Below are 23,566 nucleotides of genomic sequence, written 5' to 3'. Positions count from 1 at the left end.
ATTGTGTGCAGTTCTTGTTTGTCAGTACCACTGTATTCTAAGTTTTGGACATGTGTGTCTGATTAGTAGCACTTGGATCATTTGTCCATGCCCTAATTTTATGTGAGGTTGGAAAAATGAAAATCTGGTGTTTTCAGCTTCCACCAAAATTCATAAGCTGAAGTATTCTCTAAAGAGTTCATTCATGGCTTGACTTCCTTGGTGGATATTTTTGACCATCTGCATTTTAGTAGTTGGCAAAATATGGCCTGCGGGCCAAATTAGCCTACCAACTATTCTATAATAAGACTTTTTTGGAATGCAGCCACATCCATTCATTTACCTACATTTTTAAGGTTTTCATGATACAAAGGAAAAGTTAAATAGTTGTGACAAAACTCATATGACCTAAAAAGCCTAGAATATTCACTATCTTACCCTTTATAGAAAAAGTTTGCCAACCCCTGATAGGAATAATGCTAATATTTCTATTTGGGTCCACGCAGTCAGCATTTATAGATGCTGTTGGAGAACTACATGTTCATTTGGCCACATTGTCCCTCTGAAATAAAATTGAAGGGAACTAACAGTAAAAACTTACAGATATTTGAAGAAGGGCTTTTATTTTATTTTATTTTTTTTTAAAGATTTTATTTATTTGAGAGAGAGAGAGTGAGAGACAGAGCACGAGAGGGAAGAGGGTCAGAGGGAGAAGCAGACTCCCCGCTGAGCAGGGAGCTCGATGTGGGACTCGATCCCGGGACTCCAGGATCATGACCTGAGCCAAAGGCAGTCGCTTAACCAACTGAGTCACCCAGGCGCCCAGGGCTTTTAGAATCTAAAATTGATAAACTTCGTCAGCCTGTCTTTACGCAGAGAACTGAAGAATCACATATATATTTCAAGAACTTGTGAATTATATTCTTGCTTAGAGTTTAAAATTGAGAAGTGAATTCCAAATTCTTCGTCAACTATTAGTGGCGTTATCGATGTTGTTCCCAAAATGTCCTCTGAATTGAGAACAGAAATTATATGACATAAATTTAGTGGAGAATCTGAGAAAATTCTGGCACTTTTTGACACTAGCCCATCCTCATTTGGCAGGTCACATTATGGGAGTTCTAACTTGTTTGCCACTAAAACAAAATTAGCTTTATGTCAGAAATAAATTGCACATTTCCATAGGATAGGCATTTTGGGTTATGATGACTTTTAACATAAAGGGTGGGGCCCCAGCAGCTATGTATGTGTGGCCACACCTATAAGAAAAAGGAGAGAGGGGGAAAATAAAAAGACCCAGACTGGGTGAGAACTAATATTCTCATTCACAAGGATGTGTTATGTTATATGAGAGAGAATACAAGGATATCTACAAAATATGAGATTTATTAAGGTTTACAGTATACATCTTATATTTATCCCAGTCTGTCTTCAAGTGAGATTATACTATTTCACCTGTAGTGTAAGAACCTTACAACAGTGCATTGCCATTTTTACCTCCTGTCCTTTGTGCTCTTACTGAGATACATTTTAGTTGTATGCATAGTGTAAGCCCACAGCACATTTTTGTTGTCATCTTTTTTGTTAATGTTTTTTATTTTTTTGAAGATTTTATTATTTAGAGCTCGTTCATGCTCACAAGCAGGGGGAGGGGCACTAGAAGAGGGAGGTGGGAGACAAAGAATCCCTGGCAGAATCCATGACGAGCTCAGAGCCCAGCAGGGATATCACGGATCTATCCCATCACCCCAAGATCATGACTGGAGCAGACCAAGAGTCTGGCATGCTCAACTGACTGAGCCACCCAGGTGCCCTTTTTGTTAATGCTTTTTAAGCTGATTATTGTTTAAATAATTAGAAAAAAATATTTTTCCATGTAGTTTCCATTTTCATTTATCTTCATTCTTTGTGTAGTTTCAAATTTCCATCTGGTATTGTTTTTCCTCCTTTATGAAGGACTTTTAGCATTTCTTTTATAGGGTAGGTCTGCAGGTGATTAATGCATTCAGACTTTATGTATGTGAAAAATATTTTCCCTTTGTTTTTGAAAGCTGTTTTGACTGGCAATAGAAATCTAGGTTGATAGATTGTTTTTCTTTTGTGACTTTAAAGATTTACTACAGTAGTTGTCTGGATTGCATTGTTTTTGACGAGAAGCCTGCTGTAATTCTAATCTTTATGTAATTTATCTTGTTTCTTGAGCTGCTTTTACAGTTTTGTCCTCATCATTTTTTAAAAGCAGTTTAATCTTGATGTGCTTTGGTGCTGTTTTCCTAGTATTTCTTGTGCTTGGGGTTTGTTGAACTTCCTGGATGTGTAAGTTTATAGTTCTCATCAAAAAGGGGATATTTTCCATAATTCATTTTTTTTCCTTTGTTCTCCCTCTGCCTTTAAGTGACACCAGTTACAGTTTTGTTAGGCTGCTTGAAGTTGTTCCACAATTCATTAGTGCTCTGTTCAAGTTTTTCCCATCTTTTTCTGTTTTCTTTTTGCTTTCTATTCTTGTGTATTCAAGTTTATTAACCTCTTCTTCTGCAAGGTCTTATTGTGCTATTCATCCCATCCAGTGTATTATACATCTCAGATACTGTTTTCATCTCTGTGAAGTTTTTTTAATGTCCTTTCTTACATGCTTAATCTTTTCTGTATCTTCCTGAATATATGGAATATAATTTTAATAAGTTTTAAATGGTTTTTCTTACTCTGTTATCTGTGTAATTGGTAAATGGGTTTTAATTGATTTTTCTCATTATGAGTCATTTTTTCCCTCCTCTGCATGCCTGGTAATTTTTGATTGAATACCAGAGATTGTGATCTTTTATGTTTTTATGTACTGGGGTTTTCATATTTCTTATAAATATTACTCAACTTTGTTCTGGGACACAATTAAGTGACTTGGAAGTTACTTGATTCTTTTGGGCTTTTTTTTGAGCTGTGTTTGTAGTGCCAGAGTAGAGTTTAATCTATGTTTAATTTTGCCCCAATATTGAGTCCAAAGCCTTCTGAGTACTCAACTAAATGCACGGTGAATTATGAGACTTTCTATTCTGCCTGATGGAAATAGGAACTCTTTGTGTCCCTGTGTAAGTTTTAGGTATATGTTCCCTCTGATCCAGGGTGTTCACCTCAGCACTGTGGACATTTTGGCCCAGATAATCCTTTATTCTGGGTCCTTGTCCTGTGCATTGGAGGATGTTTACTAACATCTTTGGCTTCTAGTCACTTGAAGCTAGTAGCACCACTCCCTACCTCCACACTAAATTGTGACAACCCAAAATGTCTCTAGATACTGCTCTTGTCATCCAGGGGACAAAAATCATTCCTGGTTGAGGACTTATTTAATTCTTTCAAATAGTTCTTTCCCTGAGTTCTTTTTTTTTTTTTTCCACCTGATAGGATGATCAGTACTCAATTTAAGACTTGAGCACCTTCTGTAGGTTTCCAGAACATACTTTTATCCCTGTGTAACACGCTTTCTCATATTCTGCAAACTCTAGCCAGTTTCTGCTCTCTAGACTGCACCCTCCTTCTCCTCAACTAAAGATACTGGCAGGCAGTAAGGTACCATCACGTGAATCATCTCATTTGTTTCTCTTCTCTCAGGTGTTAAATGGTCTTGTTTCCTGATGTCTTACCTCATGAAAAAAAAGTTTCATATATTTATTTTGATTTTTAGTTGATTACGGTAGAAGGTAAGTCCAGTCCCTCTTACTCTATCTTGACCTAAAGTTGAAGCCCCAACATTTTGTTAATAGGAGATGTCCTGAAGTGCCCCTGATCACTGCACCCCTAAAAACACGCAAGTGATAGTTCTTTGATTCCTCATGGAGTTTATTGCCCACTTTCTGGAGTATGCGTGTGTTACCAAGGACTCCAGGGTACCAGCCTCTTCTTGGTCATTCTCTTGTTCTTTCTGTCCATTCAGCAAGATAGCAACTATGTAATGGGTCAGAAGGTCTAGATATTTTCACATTGTGTTATGTTAGAGTGACAGAGTTAATCGCTTCTTGGCCTTTTGGCTCAGATCAAGTGAGAGTGAGAGTGTTAAAATAGCCCTAAGGAAAAACTACGTTAATATTGTCCTACATGAATGCAGACGGTTTCTGATGATCTTTTGTAATGGAAATGGAAAAAAATGTATTCACCAAATCAATACCTGAGGCTTAATCAGTTCCAGCAACAATGTTATGTTGAGACTATTGGTTGGAATGTGGTTGTCTGTGGCAATTTGTAAGCTTTTTTTTTAAGGATACGTTTACTTTCTGAGGACAGTATATGGTAGGGACCTTCACCATTGAATACTCTTTACTGGACGCCCTAGTCTTTGCTGTCCTTTGCCTATATGGAAGCAATATTATCTTTTATTTACTGTTTTCTTCTGGAGAATGGGATATTTGCAATTTCGGAGGCTTCCACTTGGCTTTTTCCACTATATCATGGACCCATTTTGGGGGTTATTTTAACTAACAAGTATATACATTCTAATTATAAAATCAGGAATTTGAGAGGGACTATTAGATGGATTTGCAAGCTCAGTAAGTTCACTATGAGCTAGACTTTGGCAAGGACTTTATTACTTTAATTCAGAAGGTTTTTACTGGGTGGTTGGTTCTTTTGTTCCACAGAACCTCAACTGGGATCATTCTCTCAGTTCCATTCATCTACTGGTCTAAGAAGACATCACTTACATATCTGATGCTTTGGTGCTGTTCCACGTGGCATTTCTCCATGAGAGACTAGTGGGCTTCCTCACATCATTGGTGGTCTCAGGGTACTTGAATTGTACAAGTCACACATCTTTACCTCTGCCACATTCTTTTGATCCGAACAAATCAAAGGACCAACCAGGTTCTTGGGGAAGGCACATAAGATTCCAATTTTTGATGGAGTGGTAAGGTCCTATTGAAAGAGCATATAAGATGACAAATACCATTGTAGCCATCTTTGGAAATATTAATTTACCATATCACTACTCTTACCTGCTGTCATCAAGAATTTTATAGACCTTTCTCATTTGTTATGGTTTTCCCTTTTAATTTTTCCTTTGTATATGTATATAGAAAAAAATATTTTTCACTCCATTTTCCTAAGGATTTAGCAGAGATGGTGTGGTCATTGAATCTATCATGGTTAGTTACTAGTTGTAATTTTTGGAATGACAGATTATGGCTCTTTTTCTTAATGACTCCATGTTTTCTTATTAATCTGTTAAAAAGGTTGTCTTAGCTGTCTTTTTCTTCTGTCATCTGATAATTCTCTTAGCCAATTGCATGTCAAAGCAGGAGGGCAGTGTTGGGGAGTTGCCTGTCCTGGTATAAAGGCATTGTTCCTTATAAGAGAATAAGGAGGTACCTTTTATATAGAGAATCTAAGCTTGTTTATAATCTCTGTGCACCAGCATTCTACATAAGTGGTAAAGTAGACCATTCTGTCAGGAATTTGGGCTGTTTCCGCATTCTGCCTTTTACTCTGCCGCTCCTCTAGGCTGAGATTATACTGTATCATACTGGGAGTTTTGATACCTAGTTATCTGAGGACTAGAGAAAAGTTCCCTGCCTCTCTCACACAGTAACAGGATTGTCCCACTGGACTTTTTTTGTTAGTGGTTGATTAATATCACTTTGGGTCTCTTTAGAAAGAGATTTTTTAGAAAGTCATATTTTTAGAGGAATATTGACAAATTGGGTCCTGTCCAGAGGAGGTTAGCCAGGATGCTTTTAAAGATGTGGAACCTGCAAATACTGAGACTGCATAATCTGGAGGAAATAATAAATTAAAAGCTTATGACAGTATGGTAATTCTTTTTGAATAGTTGGGTGTCACTGAGGAAGAAGGGTTATATCTGTTTAGAAATGAAATAGACTTTCATATGAAATGAGAAGTTTTTGATTTCTGGCATTGCTTGAGTAGAGGCTGTCAGCTATCCTGAAGAGGGAGGGGTTCCTGTATGAGTGGAAGTAGCTCTTTACCTTTTCAGATTTCTTTTAATTCAGAGATTTTATTAATCTTCCATAGTTAATAGTATTGTCATAAATAGTTGTTGGCTTAAAATTGGAATTGTGGGGTGTTAAGATATTTTGAAAAATACATTTGAAAAATAATCTAAATTTTTTTCTGTTCTCCAGGATTTAAATATTATTTATTCTTATCTTCATGGAATGGAAATATTATCAAATCTCAGGGAACATCAGCTTAGGTAAGTGTGATGCTCTGTTTAAGAGCTTTTGTGATGGAGTTATTCAAATGGGTTTGGTTAATTACGGGGCCAAATTATTTGGGGGCTTTTTGTAGGACAGGCTTAGGACTTTGGATTTTCTCATCACAGTTTTCCTTAGTCACGGGGCCTTGAGCAAATCTTAACATCTACGCTGCAGTTTTATCTTCGATGAAATAAAGACAATGAGATTATCTTTGTTACAGTGTTTTGAGGGTTACATGAGAATATTTGAAGCAAAACACAGTGTTCAGTATTTGCTAGCCAGTGAAAACAAAACTGTTAACTTTCTGTAATTCTTTTTGATATTATGTCAAATGCTTAAGATGGACAAGGTATGATGTAGTGTTGTATTAAAGTGCAAGGATCACAACCCCTGATCTGGTATGAGCTCCTGTGAACAAGACCCATAAACTTTCCAAACCCAGTTTTCCTATTCTGTAAAATGAGATTTCTTTCCTGCTACCTTATGTCATTGTGATTACATTTATAAAAACACTTTTGAGTGTTGTAAAGTGTTTACTGTAGTAACTTTGCATAACATTAATTGAAGTGTAGGTTCCTTCCATAACCAGATCATCCATTACTTTTTCTGGCCCTTGTTTAAGTTTCTGGTTAGGGACTAGACCAGATTGCTAAAATAAAATTGTTAGGGCCTATTATTTTCTCTTTTCTGTATAACGTAATTCAGATGTCAGCATGTGTCTGGAAGAAGAAAGCTGAAAACTAGAGCATTTAGTAATACTAAAGGATTTTTAAATGCAATCACGTGTGTGTGTGTATTCAACAGACTTTGATATGTGTGTGTGTATGCATCTGTTGGGAACTCCCCCCCCCCCCCCGCCAGTAATTTCTTAACAGGAGGAATCAATAGTGAATCAGACAAACGTGTATTTTTCCGTAACAGAAAAGGAACATTGTTCAGTATGAATTGGCAGGTTATACAATGTACATAATAGTATTATATTTGTTGCCTCTTAATATTATCCAGTTGATGTTTTTGAAAATACTGCATTAGATGTATATATTTCTGAACTCTTGGAGAAGTGAAGTTAGTGGTAGATATGATAATTTTATTTTTTATTTTTATTTAATTTTATTAACATATGTATTATTTGATATGATAATTTTCTGTTGAAGTAATTATAACAGTATTTTTAAAACAAAATTGATAAAATCATTAAATTTTTGGCTTTTTTTTTAATATGTTAAGATTAATGTCTGCAAGAGCACGCTATGAGAGATACAGTGGCAATCAAATTCTTTTTTGGTAAGTCCTTAATTAGCTTAAAATAATAGCTTTAATGTTTAAATTTTGACTTTTAGCATTGAAATTTATTTGGAAGGAATTTCTTTAGAGTAGGTTGAAATATATTCATAAACTGAAATAGTGCACAAAAAGTTTAATAAATAAAATAGTATGTATTAGTAACTGTTAACCAGGTGAATATAGAGAAAGAACATTTCAGCTCTCCTGAGGCTCTAGTCACCTCTCTTGGAAAGGTAATCCAGTTCTGACTCCCATCACCATAGATGAGTTTTAACTCATTTTGAACCCCACATAGATAAAAATTGTTTGGTTAGGCTTTTTTTTTTTTTTAACTTGATAAATGTCTAAGATTCTTCTGTGTTTTTGCATTAATTATTTTTCACTGCTTTACCGTATGTGTAAAAATGACACAATTCATTTATCATTTCCACTCTTGATAGATAGTAGGGTTGTTTCCAGTTTTTTCCTATTGTGAATAATAAACTTTCTACGAACATTTTGTTCATGTCTTTTTGTGCCCTTATATAGTCATTACTGTTGGGCATATTCTTAGGAATAGAATTATTGGAAATACATGTGATCAAATTTAGGAGAATCTGACATTAGTATCTGATTCACATATTTCATCTTATCTCACTGTGATTTTATTTTATATCTCCCTGCTTATTGACGATGATGAATGATTTTCATGTTTTTGTAGGCTATTTGGATAGCTTTTTTATGAAATCTGATTTGAGTTTTTAACCATTTTTTAATTGGGTTTTCTGTAGTATTTCGATTAGTAGAAATTTATTTATGAATTCTGTATCCATGTCCTTTGTTGGGATACTTACATTGTATGTATCTTCTCCCACTTTGTGGTTTTCCTTTTTACTCTATTAAAGGCATCCTTTGGAGAGGAAAAATTTCTAACTTCCTCAGTTTTTCTTTTGCAATGAGTGCTTTTCATGTTCTACTTAAAAAACAAAGTCTTTACCTTTCTCAAGATGATGAAAATACTCTTAACTACGTTCTTTCTAAAAATTTTGGCAGCGGTGACCTCTTATTATATAGATTCACCTGGTATATTGGGATGGTATTAACTTTCGTGTTTCGTTACCAGCCCATTATATTAATCACTTTTTGAAAGCATTAAACTGGACTCATAAGGATTTTAATACCTATCTTGATTCATTTGTTGATCCATTCATTTATTATTAATAGCTTGTCTGCTATACATTATGCTTACCTTTGTGTAGCGTGGTGGGGAGACATAGTGTTTGTCTTTATTGAGCTTATTGTTGAGTGGAGTAGAGAAAATTAAGAGTTAAACATATTTAAGTGCTATCAAGGAAAAGAATAGATAAATAGATCATTGGAACAGATTTGAGAGCCCAGAAGTAAACCCTTGTATTTAGGAAGTTTTTTTTTTTTTTTTTAATGGCCTCCAGCTAAGATTTGTCCGTAGTGTGGGTATAACACAATTGAGGATTAAAAAGGAACCACCGATGAACAGTTCATTTATGACGAAGGTGCTAAAGCATTTCAGAGAGGACAGCATAGTTTTTCAGCAAATGATGTTCGGTTAATTGAGTATTTACTTGCAAAAAGTTAATTTAGACCCTTACCTTACATCATACTAAATTAATACATACAAAAATTAATGAGCTGTCACTTTACAGCCATTAGAATAGCCACAGTCAAAAATGTAGAGAGTAGCAAGTATTGGCACCAATAGGTAACAACTGGAATCCTCATGTGTTGGTGGTGTGGATGTTAAATGACAGAGTTATTGTAGGAAACAGTGGCTGTTTCTCAAAAAGTTAAACAATTTTACCACGTGACCCACTAATTCCACTTTTGCATAGTTATACTAGAGAAATGAAAGCATACGCATACAGACTGTACACAGATGTTCTTAGTAGTGCTATTTGTATTTCCAGCCTAAAACCAGAAATGATCAAAATTTTTGATGAATGGATAAATAAAATGTCATGTATCTATATAGTGGAATACTATTTGGCAATAAAAAAGGAATAAAGCATTTATATATACTGCAACATGAATAAAACTCAAAAACATGCTAAGTGGAAGAAGCAAGGAAGAAACACCATCTATTACATGATCCCATTTATATGAACTGTCCAGGAAAGCCACATCTATAGAGACAGAGCATGTTATTGGCTAAGAACATAAAGAAGTGTTCTAAAACTGGATTGTGGTGATCTTTGCACAGTTCTTTTAAGTTTCATGAAAATTGAATTATGCACTTAAATTGGGTAAATTTATGGTATTTAAATTATACCTCAATAAACTGTTCCAAAAATATCAGGAGTTACACAGATCTCTATCTGGTTAATAATAGAATTTAAAAAGAATGTGGAAGTTAACGAAGAATTTAAATTCAGAGATTGGTGGTGGCAGAGAAGAGAGTGTGTATGGTTGATCTGAACTGGGAAGCAGCCTGGTAGAAAAAGGGAAAGTAAACCAGTGTGTTCAAGCACCATGAGGAAAGAAGAGGAACCAGCAAGAGAGGAGTCTGGAGAAGCAGGTGGAGACCATCTTAAGATTTTTTGTCTTTTTCTTGGGAGTATCTGAAGCCTTTGTATGAATAAGATCTGACAAGATTAAGTATGCCTTCCTTCTCTGGGCTAGAGTTTGCTTGCCCAGAGAAAGGAGATAGAATGGCCCACATGAAAGCATTTTGCTTTCCTTGGGTTTACTTAGCCAGATGCTTTGTCAAACCATGCTCTGAGAGTGAATTTTTTTTGCGAGGTCTGACCAGTTTCTTATTCATGGGCTGGCATGGTTCTCTTTGTGGTGGGAGTGAACTTCAGGATTTTTCCTATATTTATAATAGAAGTTACTGACAACTTTGTGACCCCTTCAGTTAAGTGAGATAAAAATTGGAGGCTTGTGGTGGCATCCACTTAACTTTCTTCTGTCTTAATTTCTGGCATTTTTTTTAAATTTTATTCCTCCTTGACTTTGTAAGTCATATTTCACAAGAAAAAGGAAGTAGAATTTCTAAACAAAGAACCTTAAGTAGGAGATGTGCAGCCATTTAGGTCTTCCCTCAGTGGAGACGAAGATATTAAAAAAGAACTTAAAAGTACCTACTGGAGGGGCACCAGGGTGGCTCAGTTGGTTAACTGGCAGACTCTTGATTTTGGCTCAGGCCATGATCTCAGGGTCCTGGGATTGGGCTCCGTGCTCAGCCCAGAGTCTGCTTGAGGATTCTTTCTCTCTCCCCCCTGCCTCCCCCCGACCCCTGGTCCTCCCTGTTCACTCGCACATGTGCGTGGTCTCTATCTCAAATAAATCTTAAAAAATAATAATAATAACGTACCTACTGGAAAGTTGACAATTTTTCCTTCTTATGGTCAGTAATAGGATTGACCTAGAAAGCTTACCCTGAGTGCTATGTGGAATGTTTTAGAAGCCTAGGTTTCTGGGTGGAGGATGGCAGTATTCATTGAATACAGAGAATAGCAGAGAAGATACAAGCTTGAAGGAAATGATAGGTAGATTTTGAAATTGTTGAGTTTGAGTTCTCTCTGTTAGATGTTCAAGTTGACATGTCAAGTAGATATCTAGATAGATAAAAATCTCCAGGTCATAGAAATGATTTGTTTTATAGATAGTAGAATCTTTTACATATTGGAATTAATTAAAACTTTAGGTATGGTAAATAAAGATATTTGAAAGACAGAATGGTTAGTTTATACACTAACAAGATTCTGGTTTCCATTAGAGATTTAACTCAGCTAAAATGCTGATAAACTTAAGTCTCTGGTATTCTTTTATCCTTCAAACACATATAAAATGAAAGATTTGGTAGGCATTTTATGTCAATAAAATTTAAAAGAAATAGATCATGATTCAAATTATAGTTGTCAGTGAAGATACAACATTGATGAACTTGTGAATTTCAAGTAATAGTCTTTAATATATATAAAAGTTATCAAAACAGGATTTTATGATGTACAGATGTAGTACAGTGTTTAAGCTTTAATCATCAGGTGTTATGATCCACTACACAAAAATGAAGAAGGTGAAGCTAATGGTATAATTAATAAAATTGAGTTAATAACCATATACTTGTGAAGTCTGTATCTTAAAGTAGTGATAACACTTTTTCCCATATGAACATGGTCTGTATAAAACCTTTGGCAACAGTATTTCCCAAAATTCCATTAAATTTTAATGACTTAAATATTTTTAGAATGTATTTCATGTTATGTACTTTGTATTGAGTCATGTTATGTATTATTTTGAGTCATATACATGTGAATACGTGTGTGTATTTACTCATTAATTTTACTTATTTTAACAGTTCAGAAACTGTTGCCAGATGTTGGTATATCCTGCTTTCTGGATCTGTGCTTATGAAAGACTCCATGGTCTTGCCTCCTTGCAGGTACATTTACATTTGCTGCTTTAGAGTATGTGGCAGGCAAAGTTAATATTACAACTATTTATTTTATCTCTAATGTTAAACTGTTTTATGTAGGATGTATATTTTCTCTCAGTAGGTGATAAATTTTATGAATGTGCTTGCTTGCTGGTACTATTGGAAGTACTAGGAAACAACTGACAATTCATATTTTTGAGGGTGTAATCTTTAAGTTTACATCGTGACATAGTATCTTTTATTTGGCCTTAATTTTTATATGAGATTTGATCTGATTTATCTGATGGTTTTTGGATTTATTGCTACTATTAGTGGTTATAGAGAGGGTGATCTATTTTAATAGTTAAGAAATAGGTTTTGAGTAAGGCAACTAGATTAAAGTCCTGATTTATCACTTACTGTTTGTACGACTTTGTACAAATTTTAGTTGTCTTTGTAAAATGAGTACAAGAGTACCTACTTGAAGTGTCTCTCTGAAGTTTTAGCATCTCTACCACTCAAAGCTCTCAACAGAAGGGGCATTCGAGAGCCAGACTACATGAGTTCATGTCTAATGTTCTACTTTTTGGGCAAATTACCTAATCATGACTAGTTTTGAGGAATATATGAGTTTTATATATATATATCTTAGAAGAGTGCCTGACTTATAAGTAATTGTTAATTATCACCATCATAATTATTAGGTAAAACAAGAGAAGGGTGGTTGGTCACATGTACTGTTCTTCAAGAATTTATTCTCTAGAAAGTGGCATGAGAAATTCCAACCACTAAAAGGAAAAAATCTACAGCCAGGAATACTCTATCCAGCAAGGCCTTCATTTAGAATAGAAGGAGAGATCGAGTTTCCCAGAAAAACAAAAGTTAAAAGCAAAACCAGCCACGTCCCTGTCACACACGATGCCATCGGCCCGTGGGTCCCAAATTCACAGTCTAGCCACCCTCCTGCCCGAGTCAGCATGCATGGTCTGCCACCTGCTCAATGCCAAGTCAACACGCCTTCACCTCAGATTGCCACGGGCTCAAATTGACGCTCTTCCCCTCAAATTGCAGCCCCTGTGCTCAAGTTTGTGCACAAAAGTGGGCATAATTAAAACAGCAAAATGAAGCAACCCAAACATCTATTTCTGTGGAATAGAGAATGGCTAAAAGGAGTGTGCTAGGCTGAGAACATCTCCAATAAGCACATCAAAGAACAATACATACAGCATGATTCTGGTTAGTAAAAAAAGGGAAGAATAAAACAAGATGAAACCAGAGGGACAGACAAACCATGATAGACTCCTAAGTATAGGAAAGAAACAGGGTTGCTGGAGGGGAGACAAGGTGGAGTAACTGGGTAATGGGCATGAAGGAAGGCACGTGATGGAATGAGCACTGGGTGTTGTATGCAGCTGATGAATCACGGAACTCTACCTCTGAAACTAATAATACACTCTATGTTAATTGAATTTAAAGAATTTATTCTCTAAGCAATTACTAAGATTTGGGGGGCCTAATATTAAAATTTGGTGATGTAAAAACATAATTTTTTACCGATTTATTTCCAATAATGTTGAGAAGAGACTTTTAGACTTTTAAAGTAAAGCTTTTAGTTGCAGCTGTTAGTTGCAAAACTGTTAAATTTAAATATCAGGGTATAGTCTACTTGATAGATGGTATGGGTCATCTCATTTTTTTTTTTAATTAACATATAATGTATTATTTGTCTCAGGGGTACAGGTCTGTGATTCATCAGTCTTACACCGTTCACCACGCTCACCATAGCACATACCCTCCCCAATGTCCATCACCCAGCCACCCCATCCCTCCCACCCCCGTCCATTGCAACAATTCTCAGTTTGCTTCCTGAGATTATGAGTCTATTATGGTTTGTCTCCCTCTGGTTTCGTCTTGTTTGATTTTTCCCTCTCTTCCCCTATGATCCTCTCTCTTGTTTCTCAAATTCCTCCTAACAGTGAGATCATATGATATTTGTCTTTCTCTGATTGACTTATTTAGCTTAGCATAATACCCTCTAGTTCCATCCATATCGTTGCAAATAGCAAGATTTCATTTTTTTGATGGCTGCATAATATTTCAGTGTGTATGTGGGTATCACATCTTCCTTATCCATTCATCTGTTGATGGACATTGAGTCTCTTTCCATAGTTTGGCTATTGTGGACATTGCTGCTATAAACATTGGGGTGCACGTGCCCCTTCGGATCACTACATTTCTATGGGGTAAATACCCAGTAGTACAGTTGCTGGGTCATAGGGTAGCTCTATTTTCAACTTTTTGAGGAGCCTCCATACTGTTCTCCATAGTGGCTGCACCAGCTTGCATTCCCACCAACAGTGTAGGAGGGTTCCCCTTTCTCCACATCCTCGCCAAGATCTGTTGTTTCCTGACTTAATTTTAGCCATTCTGACTGGTGTGAGGTGGTATCTCATGGAGGTTTTGATTTGGATTTCCTTGATGCCCAGTGATGTAGAACACTTTTTCATGTGTCTGTTGGCCATTTGGATGTCGTCTTTGCAGAAATGTCTGTTCATGTCTTCTGCCCATTTCTTGATTGTATTATTTGTTCTCTGGGTGTTAGGTTTGATAAGTTCTTTAGATTTTGGGTACTGGCCTTTTATCTGATATGTCATTTGCAAATATCTTCTCCCACTCTGTCAGTTGTCTTTTGGTTTTGTTGACTGTTTCTTTTGCTGTGCAAAAGCTTTTATCTTGATGAAGACCCAATAGTTCATTTTTGCCCTTGCTTCCCTTGCCTTTGGTGATGTTTCTAGGAAGAAGTTGCTGTTGCTGAGGTTGAAGAGATTGCTGCCTGTGTTCTACTCTAGGATTTTGATGGATTCCTGTCTCACACTGAGGTCTTTCATCCATTTTGAGTCTGTTTTTGTGTGTGGTGTAAGGAAATGGTCCAGTTTCATTCTTCTGCATGTAGCTGTCCAGTTTTTCCAACACCATTTGTTAAAGAGGCTTTTTTCCATTGGACATTCTTTCCTGCTTTGTCGAAGTTTAGTTGACCATAGAGTTGAGGGTCCATTTCTGGGCTCTGTTCTGTTCCACTGATCTATGTATCTGTTTTTGTGCAAGTACCATACTATCTTGATGATTACAGCTTTGTAATAGAGCTTGAAGTCTGGGATTGTGATGCCACCAGCTTTGCTTTTCTTTTTCAATGTTCCTCTGGCTATTCGGGGGTCTTTTCTGGTTCCATACAAATTTTAGGATTATTTGTTCCATTTCTTTGAAAAAAGTGGTGATGGTATTTTGATAGGGATTGCATTAAAAGTGTAGGCTGATCTAAGTAGCTTAGACATTTCCACAGTATTTGTTCTTCCAATCCATGAGCATGGAACATTTTTCCATTTCCTTGTGTCTTCCTCAATTTCTTTCATGAGTATTCTATAGTTTTCTGAGTACAGATCCTTTGCCTCTTTGGTTGGATTTATTCCTAGGTATCTTACAGTTTTCCATGCAATTGTAAATGGGATCGACTCCTTAATTTCTCTTTCTTCTGTCTTGTTGTATAGAGATGCCACTGATTTCTGTGCATTGATTTTATATCCTGCCACTTTACTGAATTCTTGAGTTCTAGCAGTTCTAGCAGTTTTGGGGTGGAGTCTTTCGGGTTTTCCACATAAAGTATCGTATCATCTGCAGAGTGAGAATTTGATGACTTCTTTGCCAATTCAGATGCCTGTTATTTCTTTTTGTTGTCTGATTGCGGAGGCTAGGACTTCTAGTACTATGTTGAATAGCAGTGGTGATAGTGGACATCCCTGGTGTGTTCCCGACCTTAGGGGGAAAGCTGTCAGTTTTTCCCCATTGAGAATGATATTTACCATGGGTTTTTCATAGATGGCTTTTATGATATTGAGGTGTGTACCCTCTATACCTACACTGTGAAGAGTTTTAATCAAGAAAGGATGCTGTACTTTGTCAAATACTTTTCTGCATCTATTGAGAGGATCATATGGTTCTTGTTCTTTCTTTTATTAAAAATGTATCATGTTGATTTGCGGATGTTGAACCAACCTTGCAGCCCAGCAACAAATCCCACTTGGTCATGGTGAATAATCCTTTAAATGTATTTTTGGACCCTATTGGCTAGTATTTTGGTGAGAAGTTTTGCATCCATGTTCATCAAGGATATTGGTCTGTAATTCTCCTTTTTGATGGGGTCTTTGTCTGGTTTTGGAATCAAGGTAATGCTGGCCTGATCAAAGAAGTTTGGAAGTTTTCCTTCCATTTCTATTTTTTGGAACAGTTTCAGAAGAATAGGTATTAATTCTCCTTTAAATGTTTGGTAGAATTCCCCTGGGAAGCCATCTGGACCTGGGCTCTTGTTGGGAGATTTTTGATTACCTCTTCAATTTCCTTAGTGGTTATAGGTCTGTTCTCAGGTTTTCTATTTCTTCCTGGTTCAGTTTTGGTAGTTGATTACATCTCTAGGAATGCATCCATTTCTTCCAGATCATCTTAATTTGCTGGCAGTTGCTCATAATATGTTCTTATAATTGTATTTCTTTGGTGTTGGTTGTGATCTCTCCTCTTTCATTCATGATTTTGTTGATTTGGGCCCTTTCTCTTTTCTTTTTGATAAGCCTGGCCAGGGGTTTATCAATCTTGTTAATTCTTTCAAAGAATCAGCTCCTAGTTTTGTTGATCTGTCCTACTGTTCTTTTGGTTTCTATTTCATTGATTTCTGCTCTTATCTTTATTATTTCTCTTCTCCTGCTGGGTTTAGGCTTTATTTGCTGTGTTTTCTCCAGCTCCTTTAGGTGTAGGGTTAGGTTGTGTATTTGAGACCTTTCTTGTTTCTTGAGAAAGGCTTGTATTGCTATATACTTTTCCTCTTAGGACTGCCTTTGCTGCATCCCAAAGATTTGGAACAGTTGTGTTTTCATTTTCATTGGTTTCCATGAGTTTTTTTTAATTCTTCTTTAATTTCCTGGTTGACCCATTCATTCTTTAGTAGGATGCTCTTAAGCCTCCTTGTATTTGAGTTCTTTCCGACTTTCCTCTTGTGATTGAGTTCTAGGTTCAAAGCACTGTGGTCTGAAAATACGCAGGGAATGATCCCAGTCTTTTGGTACCAGTTGAGACCTGATTTGTGACCTAGGATGTGATCTGTTCTGGAGAATGTTCCATGGGCACTAGAGAAGAATGTGTGTGTATTCTGTTGCTTTGGGATGGAATGTTCTGAACACATCTGTGAAGTCCATCTGGTCCAGTGTGTCATTTAAAGTCTTTATTTCCTTGTTGATCTTTTGCTTGGATGATCTGCCCATTTCAGTGAGGGGGGTTTTAAAGTCCCCCACTATTATTGTATTATTGTCAGTGTGTTTCTTTGATTTTGTTATTAATTGCCTTATAAAATTGGCTGCTCCCATGTTAGGGGCATAGATATTTAAAATTGTTAGATCTTGTTGGATAGACCCTTTAAGTAGGATATAGTCCTTCCTCATCTCTTATTATAGTCTTTGGTTTAAAATCTAATTTGTCTGATATAAGGATTGCCACCCCAGCTTTCTTTTGGTGTCCATTAGCATGATAAATGGTTTTCCACCCCCTCACTTTCAATCTGGGGGTGTCTTTGGGTCTAAAATGAGTGTCCTGCAGACAGCATATCGATGGGTCTTGTTTTTTTATCCAATCTGATAGCCTGTGTCTTTTGATTGGGGCGTTTAGCCCATTTACATTCAGGGTAACTATTGAAAGATATGAATTTAGTGCCATTGTATTGCCTGTAAGGTGAATGTTACTGTATATTGTCTGTATTCCTTTCTTGTCTATGTTACTTTTAGGCTCTCTTTCCTTAGAGGACCCCTTTCAATATTTCTTGTAGGACTGGTTTTGTGTTTGCAAATTCCTTTAGTTTTTGTTTGTCCTGGAAGCTTTTTATCTCTCCTTCTATTTTCAATGACGGCCTCGCTGGATATAGTATTCTTGGCTGCATATTTTTCTCATTTAGTGTTCTGCATATATCATGCCAGTCCTTTCTGGCCTGCCAGGGTCTGTGGATAGGTCTGTTGCCAGTCTAATGTTTCTACCATTGTAGGTTATAGATCTCTTCTCCTGAGCTGCTTTCATGATTTTCTCTTTGTCTCTGAGACTCGTAAGTTTTACTATTAGGTGTCGGGGTGTTGACCTATTTTTATTGCTTTTAAGAAGGGTTCTCTGTGCCTCCTGGATTTTGATGCCAGTTTCCTTCCCCAAATTAGGGAAGTTCTCTGCTATAATTTGCTTCAATATACCTTCTGCCCCTCTCTCTCTTTCTTCTTCTTCTGGTATCCCAATTATTCTAATGTTGTTTTGTCTTATGTTATCACTGCTTTTTCGAATTCTGCCCTTGTGATCCGGTAGTTGCTTACCTTTTTCTCAGCTTCTTTATTTTCCATCATTTGGTCTTCTGTATCACTAATTCTCTCTTCTGCCTCATTTATCCTAGCAGTTGGAGCCTCCATTTTTGATTGCACCTCATTAATAGCCTTTTTGATTTCGACTTGGTTAGATTTTAGTTCTTTTATTTCTCCAGAAAGGGTTTCTCTCGTATCTTCCATGTTTTTTTCAAGCCCAGCTAGTATCTTTAAAATCATCATTCTGAACTCTAGTTCTGACATCTTATTAACGTCTGTATTGATTAGGTCCCTGGCAGTCAGTACTGCCTCTTGTTCTTTTTTTAGAGTTGGTTTTTTCTGTCTTGTCATTTTGTCCAGAGAATAGATGAATGAGAGAACAAAATGGTAACAGGGTAATGACATCCCCAGAAAATATACACTAAACAAATCAGAAAAGACCTGAAACTGGGGGAAAAGAAAGAAAAAAAAAAGAAAAAGATTATAAAAACAAAACAGAATATGATCAGATATAATCAGGCTGGTGCTTAGATCAGTGCCACATGCTATATTTTGAGCGTATTTTGGTCTGTTAGAAGAAAGTGCCTCCCAAAATTTTAAAGAAAGAAAAACATATATGTACAAAAATAAGGGTTAATACGATGAAGGGATGGCGTATGACTGTAAAAATGAAAATTATAAAAGATTTTTTTAAAAGAATTGGTTGAAAAAGGAGAGGATTTAAAAAAAAAGAATGTGATCAGGCAGGAGACTAGAACAAAGCCACACACTAGAGACTTAGTGTATATTTTGGTCTGTTAGAAGAAACTGTATCCCAAAATTTTAAAGAGAGAACAGCTTATATATACACACACACACACACACACACACCCCAAAAATAAGGTTAACTCTTGTGAAGGGATAGAGTATGACTCTAAAAATGAAAAATAAAAAAGATTTTTTAAAAAAGGGAATGATAAGATGTTGGTTGAAAAAGGGAAAAAGAAAAATTCAAAAAAACTTAACTTTCAAAGACTAAAGAATCATGGGGAAAAAGCCATAAATTCTCTGTGCAGTATTCCCCTTTCACTGGAATTCCGCCCTTCTCATTGATCAGTAAACTTGGTCTTGCCTGGCTGTTCTTGCTGATCTTCTGGGGGAGGGGCCTGTTGCCGTGGTTCCCAAATGTCTTTGCCGGAGGCGGAATTGCCCCGCCCTTGCCGGGTCCGGGCTAAGTTATCTGCTCGGGTTTGCTCTCGGGAGCTTTTGTTCCCTGCAAGCTCTCCGTACAGCTTTGGAGGACGAGAGTGAAAATGGCGGCCTTCAGTCTCCGCCCCGGAGGAGCCGAGAACTCGGGGCCCCGCTCCTCAGTGAGCCCCCAGAGGAAAGCAGTCAGTCACTCCCGTCTCCCTGGTCTCTGGCCGCACTGCGTGCTCACTCGGCCTGTGACGGAGCGTTTCTATCTCTGGCACCCGACCCCGTGTGGAGTCTCCAACCCCAGCAGATCCCTGCGGTGCGCTCCCACGCTGCTCCTTCCGGGGGAGGAAGGGGAGTCTCCCCGGATCTGCCGCTTGTTGGGTCACTGCTGGGGGAGCAGTGGCCCGACTGTGCCGCGGATCACGGTGTATGGCAACCCTGAGCTGAGAGCCCGCGCCTCAGCTCGGTCTCTGCAGCCGGCTTCCCCGCTCCGATACCCAGGAGCTCTGCCGCACTCAGGCATCCCTGGTCTTTCTGTGACCCCGAGGGTCCTGAGACCACACTGTCCCGCGAGGTTTCCATCCCCGCTTAGCCACTGGAGCGACGTCCCTCAGCGGAGCCGACTTCTAAAAGTCGTGCTCCGTGGCTCTATCACTTGCCAGAAGCGGCCATCGGAGGCCCCCTCCCCTGCTGTCTATCCTCCCGAATATCGCCTCGGATTCACTTCTCCGCACGTCCTATCTTCCAGAAAGTGGTCGCTTTTCTGTTCAGAGAGTTGTTGCTACTCTCATCTTCGATCTCCTGTTGAGTTGTAGGTGTTTAGAATGGTTTGATCCCTATCTAGCTCCATTCCTGGGACCAGTTGAAATCCAGGTCTCCTACTCCTCCGCCATCTTGCTCCTCCCCTAGATGTAAAAATATTTATTCCCCTATCGGCACACCTGGGTGGCTCACTTGGTTAAGCATCTGCCTTCAGCTCAGGTCATGATCTCAGGATCCTGGGATTGAGCTCTGTGTGGACTCCCTCCCCATCGGGAGTGGGCCTCTCCCTTTGCCCCTCCCCCCTATTGTACTTGTGCTTCTCATTCTCTCTCCCCCAAATAAGTTTTAAAAATCTTTAGAAAATATTTATTCCTCTTATCAGTGAAGAGACAGAAACCACACAGTAATTTGAACAAGGACAGTTTAAAGAATATTTTTTTCAAGAAATTAGGCATTGAGAAGGATAAAGGAGCTAAGGGAGAATACATAAGGAAAGAACAAACCTGAAAGGGGGACCCTCTCCCCAAAACTGTATTTTAGAGCTTGTTGGAAATGTGTTAGGTGTAGCCCAGCAGATAGTGGAGAAATTCACTGGGTTGCCTTCCACCAGAGCTGGTACACAGTTGCAAGGTCAAGGCTGACAGGAAGGGAACTGCTGAGCAGGACTGTTAAGAGAACTTCCCCCTCCCCCTGCTCGGGTGTGGTTAGGCCCTGAGGTTGGGGATTTGCCTTACACACACACACACACACACACACACACACTCTCTCTCTCTCTCTCTCTCTCTCTCTCTCTCTCTCTCTCTCTCTCCCCCTTCCCCCCTTCCCCCAAAGACAATTTTTCTATTGCATTGTTCTTCTGCTAGCACCCTCTACTGACAGAACTTTAAATTTTTGGCAGGAAGAAGGAGAACACTGACTTGAGTCTAGACCCTTTATTACAGAGTAGATTTGAAACTGAGAGTGAATAGGGGTGCCTGGGTGGCTCAGTTGGTTAAAGTGTCTGACTCTTGATTTCAGTTCAGGTCATAATCTCAGGGTTATGAGATGGAGCCCCGAATAGGGCTCTGAGCTCAGAGGGGAGTCTGCTTGGGACTCTCTCTCCCCCTCTCCCTCCCCCCACTTGCATGTGCCTGGGCCCTCACTAAAATAAATAAATCTTAAGAAATATATATATATTTGTAATTGAAAGGCAGTAGGTAATGGGCACAGTCCACTCCTTTGGCTACTTAGCTTCCATATCAGTGCTTCTAAACGTGTTTGAACTTCCATCCAACAACAAAAGAATTCTGTTTATACCTTACAAGATAAAGCTGTCCTTCATACAAGTGAAGAATTACCCTCTCCCCAAAATAATGAGAGGTACAGTCCTAATAGTCATGGCTGGGTATATGAATTACATACTTTATCACAGTGCTTCTGAATATTCTGCTAACTAAAGACTACCTTGTAAAGTTTACTTCCAACAAATTATATATAAAATAAATATGGGGAAGAGCGGGAAGAAGAAAATGGTTAATATTTACACAGATGTAGACATAATATATACAATAAATGAAGGGAAAATATGTAAAGCCCTATATTCCTTGTTGCTATGATTGGTCACAAGCTGGTAGTTGGTACCTCTGGCTTCCTTCTTTCACTCCCCATTCACATACTTTTGCCCTAAGCCAGCCTTTCATCTGTCCTGAGTACTCTGATGATGATGTGAACAAAACTTTGATTTCTGAAGGGTCCTTAAATGTCCTGCCTTGTGGTGGTGGTGGTGGCAGTTTTACATTAACTTTGAATAGTAGACCTGGAAGTACAGTGAGGAGTCTAAGTGAATCTCCCAGGCTTCAGATGTAGTCCTCTTGGTCCCCATTTTGCGCAGCAACTCAATTTCCCCTTATGATTGGAATCAATCACTCAGGCCCTTAGAGTAAGTAACCCCTCTCCCTGCCTGTTGGTTCAGTGGCCAGGTGAAAGTATTTAATTCAGTGGAACAGTTGTGTTTCCTGGTAGAAGCAATCTTCCATTGGGCACTAAGTTTCACAACCAGCAGAGCTCAGAGTTTTTTGGATGGGAATCAAAAATTCTGTGAACGACTTACTAGGTATATCAGTGAGAAGAGGCACTGTCCTCCACGACAGAAAAAATCCGTTGTCAGTAATCTGCCTCCAGGTGACTGGTCCTCCCAAGGAATGGTGCCATATCAGAGTCTCAGCGTTGATCTCTGATGTTCGCAGGTTAGGTTCCCAACAGTAGCATTAGCTGTTGAGCCACTGCATATTCTGTCTCTGCCACCGTGGCCACTTCATTCATGGGCCCATTGAACAAGCACTGGTGTAGCTGGAGGAAGAGTTTGATTCACTTCCATAGTGCATGTCATTTTGTTCACCTGATGATTAAAAGCCTCCTTCACAGAGCATGCCCCTGAGGCACTCATGAGACACAGGTATCTTCAAAGTCTGTGCCCATTCTGAAAGAAGTGCTTCTGCATACCTCTTCCCAGACTTCTCATTAGCAGTCCTCCAGTCCTGTTCATTCTAGATCCCTGAGTGTTCAACCACACCATTAGTAACTGTCCATGAATCTGTTTCAGTCAGTAATTCTGGCCATCTCTCAATCCAGACAAAATGGACATCTAAGTGTACTGTGAAGTTCTGTTCCCTAGGAGGATTTTCCTTTACCACCTTCTTTCATGGTCACCCCTGAGTGACCTGTGGGCCATCTACTTTTGGATGGTACCAACATACTGTGCAGACTCACTGTTTGAAATAGGCTCAAGGTTTTTCTTCCTCGGTCAGCCGGTCATAAGGAACTGCCCAGGTGGGCATAGGCATGGATTGAGGTAGAGAAGGCACTCCAGTAGGAGTTGATGTTCAAGGAGTCTGATCTACCTATCTGCTCCTGGGGGCGCCTGGCTGGCTCAGTTGGTTAAGCGACTGCCTTCGGCTCAGGTCATGATTCTGGAGTCCCGGGATCGAGTCCTGCATCGGGCTCCCTGCTCAGCAGGGAGTCTGCTTCTCCCTCTGACCTGCCCCCCCTCATGCTCTATCTCTCCTTCTCTCTCTCAAATAAATAAAATCTTTAAAAATAAATAAATAAATACCTATCTGCTCCTGGGTAAACTCAGCCTCTTACACAGATTGCTACTGCCCCTGCCCAACAGTTGTGGCTAACTAAGCAGTTCATAATAGGAAGTTCAGGTGACATTGTCACCTGATGTCCTGTAGTTAGGCACTCAGTGTCTCCGAAGCCCCGGTAGCAAGGCAAAACTTGTTTCTCAAAAGTAAAATAGATATTTGCAGAAGATGTTATGTTTGAGAAATCATAGACCTCTACACTGTCATTCTCAAATTAGTGTTTGGGAGAGGCTCTATAGAGCGTCCGTATTTGCCATGGACACTAAAGGTACCACTGGATATGCTGGTTCATAA

At 38.4% G+C, this 23,566-nt stretch overlaps 1 protein-coding gene across 7 annotated transcripts in view; it reads left to right on the top strand.

Annotated features, from left to right (window-relative positions):
* RAPGEF6 (Rap guanine nucleotide exchange factor 6) overlaps positions 1-23,566 on the top strand; it is a 195,020-nt gene that overhangs the window by 15,660 nt on the left and 155,794 nt on the right. For 6 of the 7 annotated variants that reach the window (XM_073878621.1, XM_025860756.2, XM_073878623.1 and 3 more), the window contains exons 2-4: positions 6,105-6,175; positions 7,407-7,463; positions 11,779-11,862. In XM_073878621.1, coding sequence (XP_073734722.1) covers positions 6,105-6,175; positions 7,407-7,463; positions 11,779-11,862 — 212 coding nt within the window. Of the gene's footprint in view, positions 1-6,104; positions 6,176-7,406; positions 7,464-11,778; positions 11,863-23,566 lie in introns of those variants that run through there. The other variant, XM_073878622.1, reaches the window with a different exon arrangement.

This window comes from Callorhinus ursinus, unplaced genomic scaffold, assembly GCF_003265705.2.
Source record: "Callorhinus ursinus isolate GAN/ISIS: 27379988/994484 unplaced genomic scaffold, GSC_fseal_2.0 scaffold30, whole genome shotgun sequence".
NCBI lineage: Eukaryota > Metazoa > Chordata > Mammalia > Carnivora > Otariidae > Callorhinus > Callorhinus ursinus.
The sequence above is the reverse complement of the archived record's forward strand: the minus strand, read 5'-3'. Positions and strand labels throughout refer to the sequence as shown.